The following is a 20,169-nucleotide window of genomic DNA, read 5'->3' on the forward strand; positions in this document are numbered from 1 at the left end:
GCCCCCACCCCATTCTTTGTTTTCAAACTTTCTCAGTCACTGGGTTATAGGAGTCTCTTTCCCACCGAATAGAGTGGAATCTGCTTTATGATTCATACGGAAAGTTTGTTTTCTTTCAGTAGGTAAGTTTGGCTCTCTAACATTTATTGAGATAACATAAAAGTTTGGTGTTAATACTGTTATACTATTTTATATTATGTTTTAAAATTTATAGGTTTTGAAGAAAATTTACAAGGTGTTCTGCCTTCTTAGCGTTGTGTTCTTTTAATTAGAAAGGTTTATATTTCTGTTACCATTATGGCTATAACTACATGGAAACCCTTAAACCTCTTATTTCTTTAAACCTTATCTGTTAATCCTCTCTAAGGAGCAATAATAAAATTAATATTTTTCTTCTTCCTCCTCCATTTTCTACCAGCTGATTTTAGCATTACAAAATGATTTAGTTAAATTCTCCTGTGATTTATCAGTTTTAAAATAATATCTTTTGATCTCAGTAACATTCCATGTTTTTCCTCCTTCAGCTTTTATCTTTCCATGTTTCTTTTATCATTTCTGCATGTTAAGGCTTATATTACTTATACTTTATTATAGCAGCATAATTACATAGGGATTTAGTCCCATAATTAGTTTTAGTATTTATTATAGTCCTTTTACTTTCAATTTTCCAGCTGGCTCTCGGATGATTGCAATTTAATTCCTAGTAAATTCCTCAAGAAGGTTCCACGGGAACAAGATTTTATGTGCTTTCATATGTTCAAAACTTTTGAATATTGTCTGTTACCTTTACAGTCAATGAGTTTTGCTAGATTTAAAAATCTCATTTCTATTTTCTTTCCCCAAGGATTTCATGAGCATTACTCCATCCAGTGGAGTAACTAAAAGACAGTGGGGTCCACTGAAACTTGTTGAATGTTATTGTGGAGAAATACTGCAACAGATTGATTTCTCCCTTATGAGCTACTGGGGCTTTTTTGCCTTGATGTCCAAAGCATTCTGTAAATTTCAAGTCCAGTAAAGTAGGGCATTTTACCGTTGACTATTAAAATAAGTTTCTCTGGGGATGTGTGCCCTTCAATATGTATTTTATTTTATTTTTTAAGCATTAAAATAGTGTTTCAGATTTATTAGCAGTAAATTTGGACTAGGGAAATCAATATAGACCATAAGGAAAACTTGAACTTTCTATTCGTTTCCCAGCTACCCACTCACTTTTCATACAAAACAGACCTTGACTCCCACATCTGAGTGAAATGGGTCTGCAGAATCTTTCGGGGAATGATAGGGTACCAGTGGCCAGCCTCAAACCTTGTCAGGTCTGAAAATAAGATTACAAGAAGGAAATAACATTTCAGTCTTGTCTTGAGAGACATAACCTAGGTTCAGTTACGACTACGTTTGCCATGTGAGGGTAAAGAGCTCAATGTCCATTTATTGGTCAGTGTGGCAGAAAAGATATGCAAGATGGAGCCAATTGTTTGAGCTAAATTAATACAGTTTTTTTTTTTTTAACTCATTGTTACCTATTTTGTAACTTACTCATTCTTCTGTAGGGGAAAGAAAGACGGTGGAAGAGTATGAAGAGATTAACTGAGTGTAGTAAAATATGCATCCCTCAATAGAAATGTAAGGAATGGAATGATAATTGTCACCCTTTCCCTAAAATCTTGTTTGAAATTTCCCTACTGTTACACTACAACTGAAGCTTTCACACGACTCTATACGGACTTCTACATTCTGTATTTTATAGTTAGAAATACACTAATAAATTTTTACAAAATATCACATATGCTTACTATTGTTCCTAGTGTATTGCTAAATACCTATTAAGCTATGGACAAATTATCAATGAACATTACACAAGTAGCTTAATTCTCCATGTTGGGATTATAGACCAACCCACTACACAACTCTATTCTTATTTTCAGACAGTGGAACTCTTATATTGCTTTTCCCTAAAGTATACTGATGTGTTTTATTTTAGTCATAATCATATCTACACAGAAAGTATGAAGATGTCCTTCTCTCAAGAGAGTATGAAACACACCTTTAGTGGAATGTTGAACCCTCATTTCAGAGCAAAATAATATATTGCTATCAGAGCCTATTAAGAGAAAAATACTTAAATTCTTTTAGAAGTAAACTTTGTATGGAATGAGTTTCTGATGTGCCCCTCTAATCTTTTTTTTTTAATTGAGATATAGTTGATTCACAATGTTGTGTAAGTTTCAGGTGTACAGCAAAGTGATTTCAGTTATACATATATATCTATATATCTATTTCAGATTTGAGTAGGTATTTTATTATTAAAAGTTTTCTTATATTTTATTTTTATATATTTATTCCTTTCCATTATTTCAATTTTCTTCTGGGGAGATTCCAGTTACACATGTAGAGATCTCCTTTACTTGTCTTTAGTTCTCTGTTTCTAATACTTCTTAAATTTAAAACAGTTTTCTTCTCTCTTTGGTTGCATTTTTTGTATCTGTCATCTATTACCTCGACTTTGATAGATTTCAATACATAGCATTTAAATCTCTGGAGCTCTGCTAGCTAATGTTTCATCTCCTCTTACTGTCTTGGTGTTTCTTCTCTATCCTTTTAATTGTCTGCTTTGTGTGTGAACAGGTACGATTTTGCTTCATTATTTTTTATTCTTGGTTTAATGTATGATCTTAAATTTTATCTGTTCTTTGGCATTACTTTTCTTGCAAGTAGTCCTCATCTGCCATTTGTTGTTCCTGTGTCTTTTCTCCTTTCTTCCCATTCGTAGTATGTTTGTACAGATTCGATGATGGTTCTGTTTTGTTATTCATCTTCAAAGCAGTGGGTTTTTCTTGGAACATATTTATGGGAGATTCATGAGGAAGACAGTCACAGTTTAAGTACTAAGTTAAAAAGACTTTTCCTTTTTTGTGTTTGAATTTTGTTTTCAGCCTTTAATTCTTCTAAGCTAAGGGATATGGGAAGGTGTGAAATTTTTCTTAATATAATGACTTCCCACTGCTACAGAGGTATGGTGTTCCTGCAAAAATGGATTTCTGACCTCCTTTTGTTTCCGTTACTTTTAAAGGATTTTTGTGCCTATGTTCATGGGGGATATTGAGAAACTGGATAATATTTTGATGCCAGTCTGATTCTCATACCTTGCAGGTAAACGATAATTCCTCTCTCATGAAGTGTTAGGAATTTTATCTTTTCTCTTTGAATTTATCACATTTCCCACTATTTGTCTAACATGACTACTTTTTTGTTCAAATTAGCCATTGGGGGGCACTTTTAGTTTAAAATTTGTAACTTTATTCAGCTCAGGGAACTTCTGTCTTTTCTTTCTTTTTTCTTGTGCTTTCTTTTTTTACTCTTTCTGTAACTCATATTCTATGTGTGTTGATCTTTCTAGATTGTTCCTCCATGGTTTCTTTTTCTTTTCATTTCTTTGACTTTTCCCTTCACATTGTGAGAGACATTTTCTCAACTTTATCTTCTATACTGTTTATTAGTTGTTAGCTTTGTTTATTACAGTAATGTTTGGAAGTTCTGGGTTTCCTCATCCTCTACATTCCTTTCCTCTTAAGTATTTATATAGTATTTAAGATGACCTTATATTTTCTCTAAATATACTCTAAACCTAAGTTCTCTGGATCTGTCTTCACCATCTTTTCTCTTATACACAAATTCTGGCTATAATTTCTTGTGCTCTTATCAGTCTAATACCAGTGATTTCTAGCTTCTAGAAATTCTTTTAATTTATGGTATACTGAAGGTACCTTTCTTATATCCCAGCATGGCAAAAAAAAGAAATTATTTCTTCTTTCTTAGCAAGGAAATTATCTCTTTATTTTCTCTCTCTTCCTCCTTCTTCTCCTTCTTGTCATTTTAAGGTTTTGGGGGCATGAAGAAAGTTAGGTGCTTGTTTTCTGTCTGCTTTCTTGATCTAACTATTTTTCTTAAGAGAACCTTAAAGTATATGAAATTTGAAGAGTGTAGATAAGACATTTATCTTTTTATAGCCTATACTTTTGTTAATTTATGTTGGAAGCTCAAATACAGGGAAAAATTATAATTTTATTTATATTTGTTAATGTATTTGACCACTTGAACCTGTGTTTCTACTTCCTTGTCATCTTTGAAATCTTGACTTCCTTCTAATCTGGTAATTTCCATTTCTCTCTAAGACTCATTTCTCTGTTTCTGTTTTCCTTGCTTCTAGTCACTATTCCATAGTTTGTCTTTCACACTGAGGTAAAATTCACATCTTATCAAATATTACTACCCTTGAGGATGAGAGTCAAATTTCTGAGTATGACATAGAAGGACCATTCTTGTCTGGAAGCTCCTTCCGTGTTTTTCATCTTTGTATATATTTCCATTACTTGGAATTACTTTCATTCTTGGATCTTTTGTCCACTTAGGGAACTTGTCTGCTATCTCATGGTGAAATTAAGCTCTTTCTTTTTTATGGTTCTAGAACTTTATTTATACTCAGTTAAAGAACTTAACATATAGTTGTAGTTATTTCTAAGTGTCCATCTGCCCTCCTGTAGACAGTACAATACATTATGCCTCCTTGATAGGCAGCCATAATGCTCCTAGAAAACTATGTCAGGCGAAGAATACATAGGCACTTTTAAAATACTTGACTGAACTGTAGATTGGTTATATTTGTCATGACTAAGGCTTATAAGTCATTCAGTAATTTCTTTAAAAGAAGAAACTTTCAGAGTTTAAATCAGTAAGAAATCCTAGGGGACTTCCTGGTGGCGCAGTGGTTAAGACTCCACACTCCCAATGCAGAGGGCCCGGGTTCAATCCCTGGTCAGGGAACTAGATCCCACATGCACGCCCCAACTAAAAGTTTGCATGCCGCAACTAAGGAGCCCTCGAGCCACAGCTAAGGAGCTCACCTGCCGCAACTAAGACCTAGCGCAACCAAATAAATAAATTAAATAAATAAATATGAAAAAAAAGAAATCCTAGACATTTTTGATGGAAGGAGGGAACTGTCAGAGTAGAGGGGGAGAAATAGGATAGAGGAAGATCAGATCAGGCCCATCAAGTGTAAAGAATGATGGCCTGTCGTATACCTAGAGAAGCAAAAGGTCTTTGAGTAATATGAGCTGATAGAACTAGAGGTACTGAGTTTGTGTCTAAAGATCTAGACTGTTTATTGCTATTAAATGCTATAACCAAATATTTTAAGATTTTTCTAAAACGGGTGTTTTTAGGACAACAGTTAAATTTAGTGTCGACACTACTGACCACTAACAGAACTATGTCAGATAGCAAAAGAATATCCAAATGATCCTGTGAAGAAGACTGTGTGCTTTTGTTCAGAATAAATCATAAGACTAGCAACTGTTAAGACGAGAAAGGGGGCTTGTCCACCATGTAACCGGAGTGACTAATCTTTCCACATTGATTGTGAGTGAACGTGATGCCTACTGTGTACAGAGAGCATCCTGCTAGGTATTCTGGGAGCAGCACAGGAGATGAAATCCTGGGTCCCACACTTAAGGATTATAGTCTCCTTAGGCAAACAACTGGGGCCTATGAAAGGATTTATTAGTTATCAAAGCAGTGTATTAGTGTGTGCAGAGAAAGGTATGAGGAATGGAAAAGTTTAAGTCCTAAAAAAAAAAGTACAAAACAAGGAATGATATAATTTAGATGGAGGAATGACTTCTTGGAGGGGTCAATTTTGATCTGTATCTTTGAGGGAGTTAATGAATATGGAGGGGCAGTGAGCTACCCACAATGGGTAGCACAATAGCACAATATACAGGAGGATAATGGAGGGGCAAACCAAGTTGTGTTTTGTGTAAAGCAGGAGGCTGGTCGATTGGTTGGCTGAAGAAGTATTTGTAGGAATTAGTAATCAAGAAGCATTCTTGTGCCTTACAGCATTTTCCCCCCATGTATAAAGCCACTTGGGGTGACAGAGTGATGGTTAAAGGGAAATTACACATGTCCCTACTTTCAGGGAGCCTACATTCTAAATGATATAAGGTACTCACACATAGAAAACAGTAGCTGAAGCTTGACTAAACTGGTATATGATGAAGGGTAAAGAGATAGTCTGGAAAAAATGGATATGGTTTGAATCTGTAAAATGGGAGCAAATGATGCCTGCTTTACAGGTTTGTTAGAATAAAATGAAATACCATATGTAAAGTGCCTAACACTTGACAGGCACTCTGTGTTTGTTGTCGCTCCCTCCTTTTCTACCTCTCAGTTCTAAAGTAATATGTGCCAAAAAAAAAAAAAGAAAGAAAAAAAAAGGAGAGATGCTTGAAGGATGAGAGATCAGTGAAACTTTCAGAAGAGGTGGGACTGGTCTTGGGCCTTAAAAGGTTTGTGGGTTTTAGAGAGTGAACGTTACGAAAAAAGAGGTGGGACTCAAACGTGCTTCAGGGAGCTCCAAGGAGCTTTTGTTCATGTTGAGTGGGAGAAGAGGTCTGAAAGGCAGGCTTGGAACCTAGACGTTGGCTGGTGCTTAGGTTGCATTCTTCTGCCCAGATTCCACCTTGTACACTGCTTTGACCAAGTGTTGACATGTTGCCATGTGTCAGCTCCTCTGATACGCAGGAGTTATCAACTTTGAATTCCCCATAGCAAATAGCATAGTACTTTACACATACTAAGGCCCTCTGCGCATATTTATTAGGTGAGTTAGTAAAACAAATGCTTAGGAACATCAGAAACAAGGGTGGTATGAAGATGACATTTTATGCTAATACTACATCAAATTACACAGTACAATGTGGGAGAGAATATTGTAGAGTAGAATAGTAGAGTATCTTGGAGAGGGCCAGATGTGGTTTTCACCTTGGCTGATTGACTTATGTACTTCGTGGACAAGTTTTTGCAATATATACTTGTATCTGAGACCATTTTTAGCCCTCTGCTCTTCTGGCCTCAGTTTCCTCATCTGTTGAATAGCTAGTACCTGCTTCATAGAGTTGTCATGAGGATTCAATGAAAACTAGCTCAATGCCTGGCTCGTACTGGGTGCTCACTTAAATATTATTAATTATCATCATAATACTTATTATATATTATTTTTTGTGTTATTCTTAATTCACATTGAAACTTCGATATGCATATTTTGAGTGACAAAATTCACTCTTGTTCTATCAAAGTGCTGAGCAAAGAACAAGATAATGTACAGTGCTATTCTATAGTATTGCACTGTTGACCTTGCTATATTGTTTGCAACCCTGTTATATCAAAATTTAATTTGTAGGACTTCCCTGGTGGTGCAATGGTTGGGGGTCCGTCTGCCGGTGCAGGGGACGCGGGTTCGTGCCCCGGTCCGGGAAGATCCCACATGCCACGGAGCGGCTGGGCCCGTGAGCCATGGCCGCTGAGCCTGCGCGCCCGGAGCCTGTGCTCCGCAACGGGAGAGGCCACAACAGTGAGAGGCCTGCGTACTGCAAAAAAAAAAAAAAAAAAAAATTAATTAATTTGTAAATAATGATCTGTGACACAGTCTGAGGAGAATGCATCTTAGGCCCAGTCCTCTGCAGGAGCAGTTCATGGAGTATTTTTCATCACCTGCCTTGGGCTCTTCCAGACCATACACAAAACGGATATCCTTGATCCTCATAGCAATCCCCCAATTGTTGGCCATAGCTTTTTAATCCCCATTTAGCAGCAGCTGAAGAAATTAAGGCTCAGGTGACAAGGTTAGTGAGTGGTACAAGCCATTTATAATAATGGTAAAAAAAAAAAAAAAAAGCATGGGCTCAAGTTAAATTTTGAATCAGTGTCTACAATAACTAGGAAGTGAGATAAAGCACAGTCACTAGGAACACGTGGAAAAGATCGCTGAAAAATGAGACTCTGCCTGTTATTAAGTGTGAGTGTTGTCTCATTAGTCTTTCAGCCTGCTGACTGTGAAAAGTGTATTTGAGTTTTTTTCAAAGACCTTTTTGGCAACATAGAGTCACAAAATGCCACATTTTGCTCTTATGGTTTTCACTGAAAATTTATAAACTTCAACTTTCACGAGTTCCAAAGAGATGACCTATCATACTTCAGCAGTTCATTGTAGAATAGTTTTTAAGGACAGGTATGTTGCACTGTAATGAATATAGAGCCTGGACATTGTTTTGACTTGAAGGATGCATTTTAGTGTTTAAAAAGCTCTATCATGTGATGTAAAACAGCGTCTCTGACTCCCCATTCGCCTAGACTTCAAAACTTGCAGTCAGCTTTGAGAACCTCACTCTGTATCTCCATCAGTTATCAAGTTCTGCATATTCTTTTCTCTTACTCACTTTTCAAAGCAAATGTCGTTTCCTCCTTGAAGCCTGCCATGATCTCACCTCTGATGTGTAGTTTCTTCTAACTTGGTGCACCCCTGGTACTTGGCATTTAATCACAGTGAGACTCAGCCCTTTACTGAATGTGATTTTTAATTTAAAAATGAGTATCTCTATTCCACTATGAGGCAGTGACCATATCTTACTCATTAGCATGTACTTATCACCTAACACACTGCCTGGCACATAGTGGGTTCTTTGCCTCATGATTTAGTGGAATGAATTGCTTTGATTGTGGTGGAACCCTTTCTGAGACCAGAGATAACACTTCTTTGTAATATTCAAAGCCTAAATTGAGAAAAGAAGAAAGAAAAATTGTAGATAATAAACTTGAAATTATGTAGTAACCATGGGCTTTGTTATTGTGTGCCTGCCAAAAAAGTGACTCAAGGTTAAACCAAAATCTTTTCCTTCACAAATGGTGACTCCCCTCCCAGTATTAGTAGATTTTTGTTGGTAGTTTTATTTTAAAAGACCATGATAAACCTAGTAGGATAAGAATAAAATGAATGCCCACAAATTAGATCTGCCTGTGACTTTTTTACTAAGTGAATTCCCCCCCAGCTGCCATTGTGAGCGAGCTGTGTAGGTTTTGAAATTCAAAGTAGGGAACCCTAGAGTTTGTAGTGTCTCTTTTTTTCTTTTGAGGAATATGAGATCACCGTGCATATAAAACACACCCAAATGAACTCTGCCCAGTAGCAGTCTAGATAATGAAGTGGAAAGTTTGTATCTGAGTTGCCGAGAATCTCCCATTTTGCCCTGTTACTACGACAACCACTTTGTGATCTAGAAGTGACAGGGAGCTCCCCTCAAGCTGAACGCAGCATGTCATTCTCTGTGTCCTGGCTGAAGAGCACTGAGTAGGTGCTTGTTAAGGAATCGGTCCAAAGGGATTTTATAATATAAAAACTCAGATTAGTTTTAATATTGCAATACTTTTTGTCATTTTTGTGTTTCTCTTACTCTTTATTTAGACATTATTGAAAATTTTCTCATTAACCAGAAATGGACCCTTCTCCAACCCTCGAAAATACTGGAATACAATTTTTAGTTATTGTAAGAAAAAAGGCAAAATGGTTGTTAAACTTTTGAGTATGCTTTGAGCATGATTATTTAAATGCTTTGAATTGAGTGAAATGTGCTCAATTACACAGATCTGTGCTTTTAAAAAACATTAGCATTTGCAATTCATACGTTGTAGTTTAATGCCCCATTTATATTTAACAGTATTATTTAGGTTGATTGTTAAGGTAATATTTAACAGGAATAGTTAAGTGTATAGCTTCAAGGACAGCTAAAACGTCCATAATACAGAAATTTTAGCTGTTTAGGAGACGAAGTACATAAATATATATTAAAATCCTTTTATTATGACTTGTAAAGTTTAACACTTTTGGACCAATTCTAACATCAGGATTATTTTTTGTGCCTCATATAATATGTTTCAATCTACCCATTTATCACTTTTATGAGTAGCATAAGTAAATTTAGTGCATCTGCATATTTATACACTTTAAATAGACCAATGTAAACAGTTTCTTATCTGCCATATGTTGAAATGTTTCAGTAAAGTAAAGACATAACTGCCTAGTCAACAAAGAATGGCATTGAATTGCACTGTTTTGGAAAAAAAAGTTAAGTGAACTAGATGGCTGTTAATCTGGTTCTTTAAATATCATAAACAAAAGTATCAGAATGTGTTTCCAAGGACAAAGGCGGAGTTTTCTGGGCTTTGATTGGTTGCTGCCTTGTCCTGTCCCACAGCCATCCTTAATTGGCTTTGGTAGATTGGAATCACATAAGCAGAGTGACATTTATTACTTTCCTAGTTGTTTTTTTGCACTGAGCCCCGAGATTCCTAAGGAGTAACTGTAAAAGATTTCTTTCATTTCGTCCATGATCTACGGGAGGGGATCACTCTAAGAAGAGCAGGCATGAGTTTGAGTGCAAGAAGAGTCACTCTGCCTGCAATAACGCCCATAGTTCTACAGAAAAGGGTATGTGACTTCTGCTTTTTTTCTTTTCTTTTTCTTGCTGTTTTTTAATTTCCTGTTACTGTGTTTATTAATGTGTTGGAAACTTTTGTTACATATCCTGAGAGAGGCTATAATTCATTGAGGCTATAGGTGATTAAAGGATAGATTATTGAAATTAGACTAATTGTTGAAATTAGACTATTAAAAAAAAAAGCTGGGCCAGAACATCTCTGTAGTACGAAAAGCTCCATGTGAAAGTAGTTTGGTCTCGATTTCAGGGCATTGTGATAGAGACTGTATTGAAGATTTTTCTTTCTTTTTTTTTCCCCTTCTACTGTAACTTCAGGCCTCTTTCCCTTTAGTTCAATAGGCAATCTGCTAGCTATTATGTTTTATATTTGTTTACTAAGGAGCAGATTCTTTGTTTCACTATAATTCATAATACATCCATCTTCATTGTTGAATGGACAATATAATTGTTTTACTGTTTAAAACATATGGCACCAGTTTATTTTCCTCTGGTTTTCTACCCATTTCTATTGAGTTTCTGCTTACTTGCTTAAGAAAAACTTTCCATTAAGTTGCCTTGTGAAAAGGCTTTCTGTTAATTATTAATGCAGTCAATCCTGTGTGTGAAATATTTTGTCTGTTAGTTTTTTGTAAAGTTTATTTCTATGTCTTACTTGCCACATCGTATTTTATAAGGTAATAAATACACCATGTGATGTAGCATTTAAGTAAAGCTGAATATACTAAACTTCTCTTGTAAATATACCAAATAAGAACCATGTATTGAAATCCTTAAAGAATCAAATCTGTTGTATAGAAAAGAAAAAGCGCCAAAACACATTTTGACACTGTGCTTTCTGAATGGTTTTGGTGACACTAGAAACTGTAATGTTTATTTCCGTACCTGACTTTTAATGGTTAACTATTAGTGTGTTTCATTAAGTCAAAGGTCATGGTTTAATTTATTTGAAAATGACAAATCTTACAATTAGGGTGCCTTTTAAAAGAAGTGTCTCTTTTCATTGTTTTTAATTTTTAGGTTTTTAATTTATTTTTTTATCCAGTTGACTACTTATTCACCAGGGACATTTTACTTGGCAGTAAAACAGTATATGATAATTTTGCCAACATTTGTTCTTATCTTTCTTGATGTCTTTCTTTCATCTTAAGCAAATTTAATTAAAAATATTTTGCATTGAGCTGGAGTCTTTTTTTGATGTAGACTTAGTAGTACATTAATAATGACCATATAGATTACCTGAGTCACTGGCAACGTGAAAAGGTATAATAGCGTATATCAAATCTATATACTTATGTTTGGATTCTTCTTTATCCAGTTAATACTGCAGTTTGGATTAACCAAGATATTTTCATCATGTGGTTTTTTTGCACAACATATTGGTGTGGTGGAAAGCATGCCACCCGGATTCTCCATTTCCTAGCTGTGTGATCTTGGGCAAGTCATTTAAACTCTCTGAGTCACTACTTTCTCACCTATAATATAATAGTGGAGAGATTTTCATTAAATGCTCTCTTCAGTCTTATTTGTGTCTATAATTCTGTGACTCAAATAACATATTTTGAATTTTCATAAGTATAATAAAATATTTAAACCGTTTCTTATTAGAGTATAAAACATTAGAAGAAGATGCTATCATTTTCAAGGATTTGGAGCAGTTAGTCTAGGGGAAATTTGTATGAGTAAAACTTAGCTAGAAAATAACACCCAGCACTGGTTGGTAAGTAGCAAAACAGGATTACTTTGGAAAGCTGTGATTATAAGTGATGTTAGGTCTGAGCTGCCAATGGATACATCATTGTGATTTCTCTTGTTTCTTTTATAATAAGCTTCTAGTCAGATTTCTATTATAATAATTAACATAAGTCAAAATTCCCTAAGCCCAAGTCCATGTTATTCCTTTCCGGTTGGTACACATATTAAATGTTCATATAATTTAGCACATCATTTGCTGAAAATACTTAATGCTATTTCTTTCTCCCGACAGTTTAATCCCCAGAGGACCCATTGTTGATAAGACTGTTCTGAAAATCTTAGTATCTCTTATTTTAGAAACTGGGTATTTTTCTGACTAAAAAATATCCATCTGCTCTGGTCACACCATGCCTTTGTTTTCCAAGATAGGAAATTATTCCACACTTGTAATTAACTTGTTTTCTATATGCACCATAGTTTAAGATGATACAAATTAATACAAGCATTTCTCAGTATTTTGGGGCAGCTTCTCATTTTCCAAAGAACCTAGGTGCTTTTTCCACAGGTTTGGCATAGAGTTGGCTGGCTCATCCTGAACGAGTGGTTCTTGCAAAATAATTTGTCAACTGGAATCCTAATCATTTGAAAGGCTGAGGGTACTTCTGAAAATGCTTAATAGTTTTAGGGAGTAATTTTCTTATCAGCAAGTATATCTGATCTAAGTGGGCATAAGATCTCCTGAGATTGGTTGGGAACTTGAACTTTAAACACGGCTCTTAACATGGTATGGGTCTTTTTCGTAGCACATCAAATATACTTTGATCTTTGAGGAGCAGACTAGTTCAGTGGACTCTCTGTCAAGTAAATTGGAAATAAATTTTTGACTTTTTCTAATTCTATCAGGATCCGATTTCCTTGATTCTAGTTAATCAAGGTTCCAGTGAAGAAAGTTTCATCATCTCTCTCAGAAATGATCGCATCCTCATCAAGTGTTCTGAATGAGCTCTTCACCTCATAGCATTTTTCTCAGATAACTAGGTTATGCCTTTTTTTTTTCAAATGAGAAGACTGAATCTCTTGGATGTTGAGTGACTTATGCAAGGTCACCCAGAAGGTCAATGGCAAAGCTAGAAATAGAATCTAGGTCTTGTGACTTCCACTGTGTTTCTCTTATTAGATATGTGTTACCTCCTGAAATTAATATGTTAATGAAATTGCCTTATGGTGTGTATAACTGCCATTCAACTTCTAGTCTGGAATTAGCTTAGGCAAATCTTTTCATCTTCCTCTGCACCTCCACCAACTCCCATATGCTCTAGTGTAGAAAACATTTTATTCAGACAGCAATTGTAAGCAACAAAGTGTGTGTGTGTGTGTATGTGTGTGTGTGTGTGTGAGAGAGAGAGAGAGAGAGAGAGAGAGAGAGTATGAGAGAGAGAGAGAGATGGAAAGACAGTTTTACCCAGCGCTCTAATTGGGTTCATTACATCAAGAAACTATTTTAAGGTCCCAGAGAGTTAACAAAAACTCAAGCATTGTAAGGCTTATACTAAGTGCAATATAAAATTCACATTCTTTTTATATAAAGGTTGGAAGGTCTGAAGGCCAGATGCCCATATACTGATTCTGTGGGTAGGAAGATTTCTACCTCTGTCAGATTAAAATTGTTCTGCGAATTGTTTCCAAGCATTTCTACATTCTTTAGCCATACTACAATTATGAGAGACTTTCATAGGCACACAGAATTCTAACGTGTCTTCCAGAATCTCAGAGAAAAAAGGAATGCTTTTTAGAATATATTTTTTATAAGATTCAAATCATTTGAAAATCCAGAATTCATGAGTATAATATGGAGCAATGCCATTTATCAAAAGATCCAATTCCCCATCTATACAAGAGAATAGTTTGTTATATTCATTTCCCTCCTCATACAATTAGAATTATTGCTGTGAATTTCTAAAAACAATTTTGTAAAGAATGAAAGAATATAGATCATCATTATATCACTATTTTGCCCAGAAGCTTTTAAATACATACAAAATCAGTCCAAGCGAATGTAGCATTCACTGTGCTTTGTGGTCTGGATGCATGGGGTTTTCCTCAGCTTCATATGAAGCCTCCACTCCAGCACATCGTTTTTCTCCTTGTGCTCCAAACAGGGTTTGCTGTTTGTCTCATTGTACTTCTGCACCCAGTTTTGTGCTCCATTACCTGTAGACAACTCCAGGATCCTGTTATTGTCTGTGTCCCAGCTCAGGCTGTGGTACCATCCTGAAACCTTCTAAGACTGTTTCTTATTACATCCGTCTTAATGGTGTCTTGACTCGAGTGTCCATGGATGCACCTTTATGACTCATTTCTCAATGCAGTAACTACTGCCATGTGACATCAATTTTGTTATTACCTTTTATGATATTTAAGTCTTATTAGCTCTCCTTAGGTGTGTATCTTAAGCTTTCTGGCTTTTCATATTTGACTTTTAGTTTTTTCTATGGACCTTGTGTATGTTTTATATATCTTGCATTATTTGGTTTTCAAAATTTGTTTTTACATTTTTAAGGGAAAGACCCTTTAAATAAAGTGCTTTGTCAGTTACAGGCTGAACTTAATTTCATGTAACCGGAAAACTCAAATGACAGCATATTAAACAGGGGAGAGATTTATTTTTCTTTCACTTTACAAGAAGAATTGGTCCCAGGCTAATGTAGCCGTCCAGCAATGTCCTCAGGCAACCAAGCTCCTTCTTGCTTTCTATTGTATCTTCCTTAGTGTGGGTCCCTTTTCCTTTTATGGAAAGATAAATGCAGATCGCTAGCCATCCGGCTCACATTCCTGGCATACAAAATGGGAAGAACCAAGGGCATACAGGCTAGTTCTGCCAGTTATTAACGTGCCACTGGGGAATAACCGGGAGCTTCTGATCATATCTTACTGGCTAGGATTGTGTCACGTGGTCTGGATCCAAGGGAAGCCAGGAAATGTAGGCCTTGACCTGCACGCACTGCCCTTCTCACCAGAATTAGGAAATGGGGAGGATGGCTTTTGGTGGGGAACTAGCTGTCTCCACTGCCAGTGACTCCTGTGTATTAGGCATGCAGAAAATGTTTGTCCCTTGGATTTTTATTATTGTCTTGCCAGGTATAGAATATAGTTATGCTTTTTGAACAAATGTATTCTATCGCTTGATTGGAGAGGGTAGAAGCTGTAGTAAGTGGGGAGAGAGCAGATTTCCTGTGTAGGGGAGGGTAATGGAATGCATAGATGGTGACCTGAGTTTAGATGGCTGGCTTGCTTGGAAAGTGGTTGTGAAGTGGGAGTGAGTACTATTATTGCTGTTTACCTGGAGCTCTCATTCTCCCTAAACCTTGATCTTTCTTCTGCCCTTTTAATTTTTATACAGGGTAACATAGTTGCATATTCACCCAGGAAGGGTACCACATAGATGAATGGATTTTGTGTTTTCACAAAATGTTTCCTTTCCCTAAAAGTGAGTTTTTACGAAGTGTGCTGTAGTGGAGATTGTTTGTGTGTTTTAGCCAGGAAACCCTGAGTTTGAGCTCAGCTCTGTCACTGATCAGTGTTGTGACTTTAGGTGTCTTCTTGTAAACCTTTCAAAAATTCAGTTTCTCTGTTTTGCGGATAATGATGCTTCCTCACAGAACAGTTGCGAGGATTAAATAGGATAAATATTTAGAAGACTTGACACGTAGTAGAAGCTCAATAAATGAGAATTTCTTTTTTCCCCCCTCATCTGGGGAATGGTGTGTGTTACTAGTTTCATAAATGGTTTAAAATCTCCCTATTACTGTGATTTAAAATTTTGGGGGGGGGTGGGGGCTCTATCCTATTAAGTATTGATAGCTATTCAAAAGTTTTCTTGTAGCAAATGAATCAAACAAAAAGTAGTTGTCCTTGATACAATGCAGCCAGGGAACGAAAGACAGTATGCCTCTCAAATTCTTGTTCCCTCTGCTTACTTTCTGTATACAGACTCTAATTTGAATTAAAAAAAAATTAATCCAACTACTATATGCTGATAAATATTTTTTAAAAAAATCTGGGAATGTAGATTTAAATAGAATAAGATAGGTGGTTAGATTACTTCTTTCACTCTCCTAGGGAATATCAGGCAGGGACTTCTGGCTTACATATTTGCAAGAGGTACAGTTGTACCTAGTGTTAAGACATTGTTTCAGTAGACAGAGGTGACATTACTGGAATGTGAGCTATATGATGGTAGGGGCTGTGTCATCTTTGATCATCATTAGACTCAAGTGCCCAGCACAGGGAATGTACAAAGTTGGGATATAATTACTATTCATTGAATAAACACAATTTTTGAAAAAACAAAATTGGGCTTTTTTGATACTGACCTGTCATTGGCATTTCCATCTCTGCATTTGTGTCTCTGTGGCGATCATTTCCTTTTTCCTGGATTGCATACCTTGTGGTAAGAAGCTGTGCACTCAGGGCCCACCTCAGCTGGTCCAACTTGCTTTTTCATGAGCTCTGTCTCCACCCCCTCCCTCCCTCCCAGCTTGTTCCTGTGAGTAATTTTGAGCACTCCCTGCCTTCCACGCCAGTAGAAATAAAAACAGCTATACTGTGTTCAGCGCTGATTACACTCTCTTTAATCCTCATAAGAACCCTACAAGATTGGTGGACAAACCCAGGCTGGGATGAGAAAAGTGAGCCCTGGAGAAGTTAAGTGTCTTACCCAAAGCACAGTGCTAATGAATGACAAGTCAGGACTGAGCCCAGGTGGGCCCCGCCCCGCACAGGGACTGCCTGTCAGAATTGATGGGCACACATGTGATGCAGAGCTGCGCTCCATTGCGTGGCTGCAGTGCCCTTGCCTTTCACCTATAGTCTACTCATCAGACAAGTCTCACCTTTTTTTTTTTTACCTGTCTGTTGCCCTCCTAGCTATTTTTTCCTCATTGTACACTCCAGTCTTACCTCACCTCAAAGATATAGTGAGTAAACCATATGTCAGAGCTCCTTGGAGCTCAATAGGAATCTCTTGGGACTTACTAATTTTGCTTTAAAAAATTTATAATAATAGTCACTATTATGAATTGAGTGCTATCAGTTTGCCATCATTTTGCCCATTTTACAGGATGAGGAATCTGAGACTCATCATTGATAAGCTAATGGTGTAGGATCTGATCCCAGAGCAGATTCTGGAGTGCACCATCGCCACAAGCACCTGGACTGAACCTCCATGAGAATGAGGGCCATGTCTCATATTAGTTTGCAAACTACAGTGTCTGGTCCACATTTGGCAATGAAGGCAGATTAAAAATAGCTGGGCTGATTAACAGTCTAAGACTCCTGCTTGGGGGGAGCAGTCTTAGGGCTGGTTCTCCTGGCGGTACCCCAGCACCCTAAGCCAAATCTAGAAAATAAGAATCTCTTTGGGCAGAAAAAAAGAAGTAAGTCTTTTGGTTATTTCAGATATTTCGGGTATTAAACCCTCTGAAAGATAAAGATTTTCTACCCCTGTATGATATTAAAAATGCTTTCTCTTAAGACAGTTTCAAAAGAGCAATTAAAAAACCATTTTGGCTGAACAGCATTGTCCTATATTCTTGACAGCCTCCTAATTGAGCCTGCGTATTTGGGCATATACATTCAGTTGTATTTGTGAAATATCAGGAATATTATTTTATAGTTTCAGAAGTCAATTGAGTTTGGGTGATTCTATCAGGATTTGAAGAAAATTTTGACATCACCATTCTAAATGCCAAGGAGGATCTCCAGCTTGAGTTGCAGGAAAGGGGACTTTATATTATATACCACCTGAAGTGACTATATATATGCCACTCCAACCCATACCCAACCCTTCTTATTAAAGATGTAGACATAATTTATCTTAAAAATTCAAATAGTTAAGAATGTTTAAAAATATATTTAATTTTTTTAGAAGCTTGCAACTATTTTAAGCAGTACGTCTATAGGGTTAACAATGTTAAAGTTGTAATTTTCAAAGCATTGTTTTCTTTCTCTATTTGCACCAAGAAATAAAGACTCCCTCTGCTGGCTGTTTCTATATATGCAATTTTTCTGGCAAGTTGTGCTAAAAAAAGTGAAACACAAAGAATAACCTTTTTTGACATTCAAAAAGCTGGGTGCTTTGGGACATACATGCAACTTTATATTTGGGTTTTTAGTTATCTAATGCTCTTATGCAAGATGTTGTGTTGAATTAGCAGCTTAAAGCTGCATGAAAATTAGGTAAGCAGAGTGGAAAGAACAGGATGAGGTAGGAGCCCAGAGACTGGGGTTCCCAGGCTGGTTCTGCCAGTGACCAGCTGGAGATCCCCCGGCAAGTCAGATCCTCTTCAGTCTCAGCTTCTTCACTTGTAGAATGAGAAGATTTCGGGAGATGTTTTCTAAGAGTCCTAACCTTTAGGATTTTATGATTCTAACAGTATTGATTCCATTTCTTTTACAGGAATATACATGTTTTACACTAATGCACATGCTTTGCACTGATATAAAATAAATATTTAGAAAAGTGAGGGAAAGGTAAAATGACAAAAATGGATATAAATCAGTTATTCCTAGTGCTATCACAGTATGGGAATGTTAGATCTAGAAAGTGATAGTTTGCATAGTAAGTTCATAAAATAATACCCCCCAGATGTACCAGAAAGACTGAATATAGCATATTTCATTGATTCTATGGCACCTTAAATTACAAGAAGCATCATTATCTTATATGCTTCCAGTTAAATTATGACATACCATTGATGGTAAGTTACAGAGAAGTTACAGAGAAGTTAAATGTGAGAAGGTGTGCTTTTAAAAATCAGTGAAACAAGGTAGTTCCTAAAAGTGCTTCAGTTGATGCCAGAGAGCTCAAGAATTAACAATAAAAAGTCTGATGTGTCCTGGACTCTGATAAATATTCTCTTTCCTCTCCTCGTGTTTTCCCCTCTCTTCTAAACACTTCTCCCTTCACCCCTCCCCAACTTGTCCTTCTTTCTCACTGTGTGAAACAGTTATTAACTTTTTCACTTAGGCATGTCTTATGGTTATTCTGGGAACAAACGACTGCTGAAAAACTGAAATGAGATACTGGAATAACATTGTGTCCAACATAAGCATGACCAGTGGTTTTCTGCTTTGAATATGAATAAGCATTAGCACTTGTGAAGGGTTTTTTTTTTTTTTAAACTTCAAAGGTGAATTAGTCAGCACTGGCATCTTCACAGGAATTACATGAGTTTTAAAAACACTGAGGCTTCAGAGAACGCTCCTTTGATGAAGTCACTGGAAATGTTAGAGTGGGATTTGTGATCTGACCCTCTTTATTATTCGCATTGGATTTAGGTCCTAAAATAACATGAATATATACATATGTATATGTGTGCGTCCATGGTTTGGGATATTTTTAGGCTTAGTTTTTAATGTTTGCTTTCTTTTATAATGAAGTTAGAGCTGTTTCTTTTGCCTTTTTTTTTTTTTTTTTTTTTTTCCTTTTAAAAGATTTTTTTTTTTTATATTAAGCACACTGAAAGGGCTTCTGATTTCTTGCTTTATAAAATTGAACACCCGCTCGAGTTAGGGTCTTTCTTGCTATCCTCTAGGGAGAAAGAAAGCCCAAGGAAGGCGCAGGCTGCCTGGCTCTTGGCCTGAGATGGAGAGCAGAGAGGGTCAAGAACAGAGTAGAGCACAGGGGCTTCAAGGAGACTTTCTGGGCCCCCCTTTGCCTGCAGACCGGCTTTCTTCTCTTGGTTGGAAGCCTAGACGTGGCATGATTTGGCAGTGTCAATGATCTAGACAGTCAGGTGGGACAGCGCTAAATCCCCTGCCGTGCCAGGTTTGGGGCATTTCCAGTAGCAAGGCCACACTGGGCCTCGTGGGCCTGATGCTGGATGGGAAGTGAATTCATACAGCATAAAGCTTCATCTTTGCATTTTGAATTCATACAGAACTTGCAGAAGATCTGTATGGATCCCCAGCCACACAGGTCCTTTAACTCTGAATTAGTTAATCTCTTTATCCCTGCATGCCCTCTAATGTTACTGCTGAAATGTAATGACCTACAAATGTGTACAAGTCCAGAGTTTTTACAGAGGTGGTGTGGGGATGATTCATCTTGTGACCTTGAGGATTGTGGAAAGAGCCTGGATCC

The 20,169-nt window shown here is 36.7% G+C and overlaps 1 protein-coding gene across 4 annotated transcripts in view; it reads left to right on the forward strand.

Moving 5' to 3' along the window:
- Nucleotides 1-20,169, forward strand: part of GRB14 (growth factor receptor bound protein 14) — a 121,036-nt gene that overhangs the window by 42,094 nt on the left and 58,773 nt on the right. For 2 of the 4 annotated variants that reach the window (XM_024736001.1, XM_024736003.1), the window contains exon 1: nucleotides 10,182-10,324. The exons of the other annotated variants lie outside the window; for them this stretch is intronic. In XM_024736001.1, coding sequence (XP_024591769.1) covers nucleotides 10,262-10,324 — 63 coding nt within the window. In that variant the 5' untranslated portion in view covers nucleotides 10,182-10,261. Of the gene's footprint in view, nucleotides 1-10,181; nucleotides 10,325-20,169 lie in introns of those variants that run through there. 4 annotated transcript variants of the gene reach the window in all.

The sequence above is a fragment of the Neophocaena asiaeorientalis genome, unplaced genomic scaffold (genome assembly GCF_003031525.2).
Source record: "Neophocaena asiaeorientalis asiaeorientalis breed wild unplaced genomic scaffold, Neophocaena_asiaeorientalis_V1.1 scaffold72, whole genome shotgun sequence".
NCBI classification, from domain to species: Eukaryota; Metazoa; Chordata; class Mammalia; order Artiodactyla; family Phocoenidae; genus Neophocaena; species Neophocaena asiaeorientalis.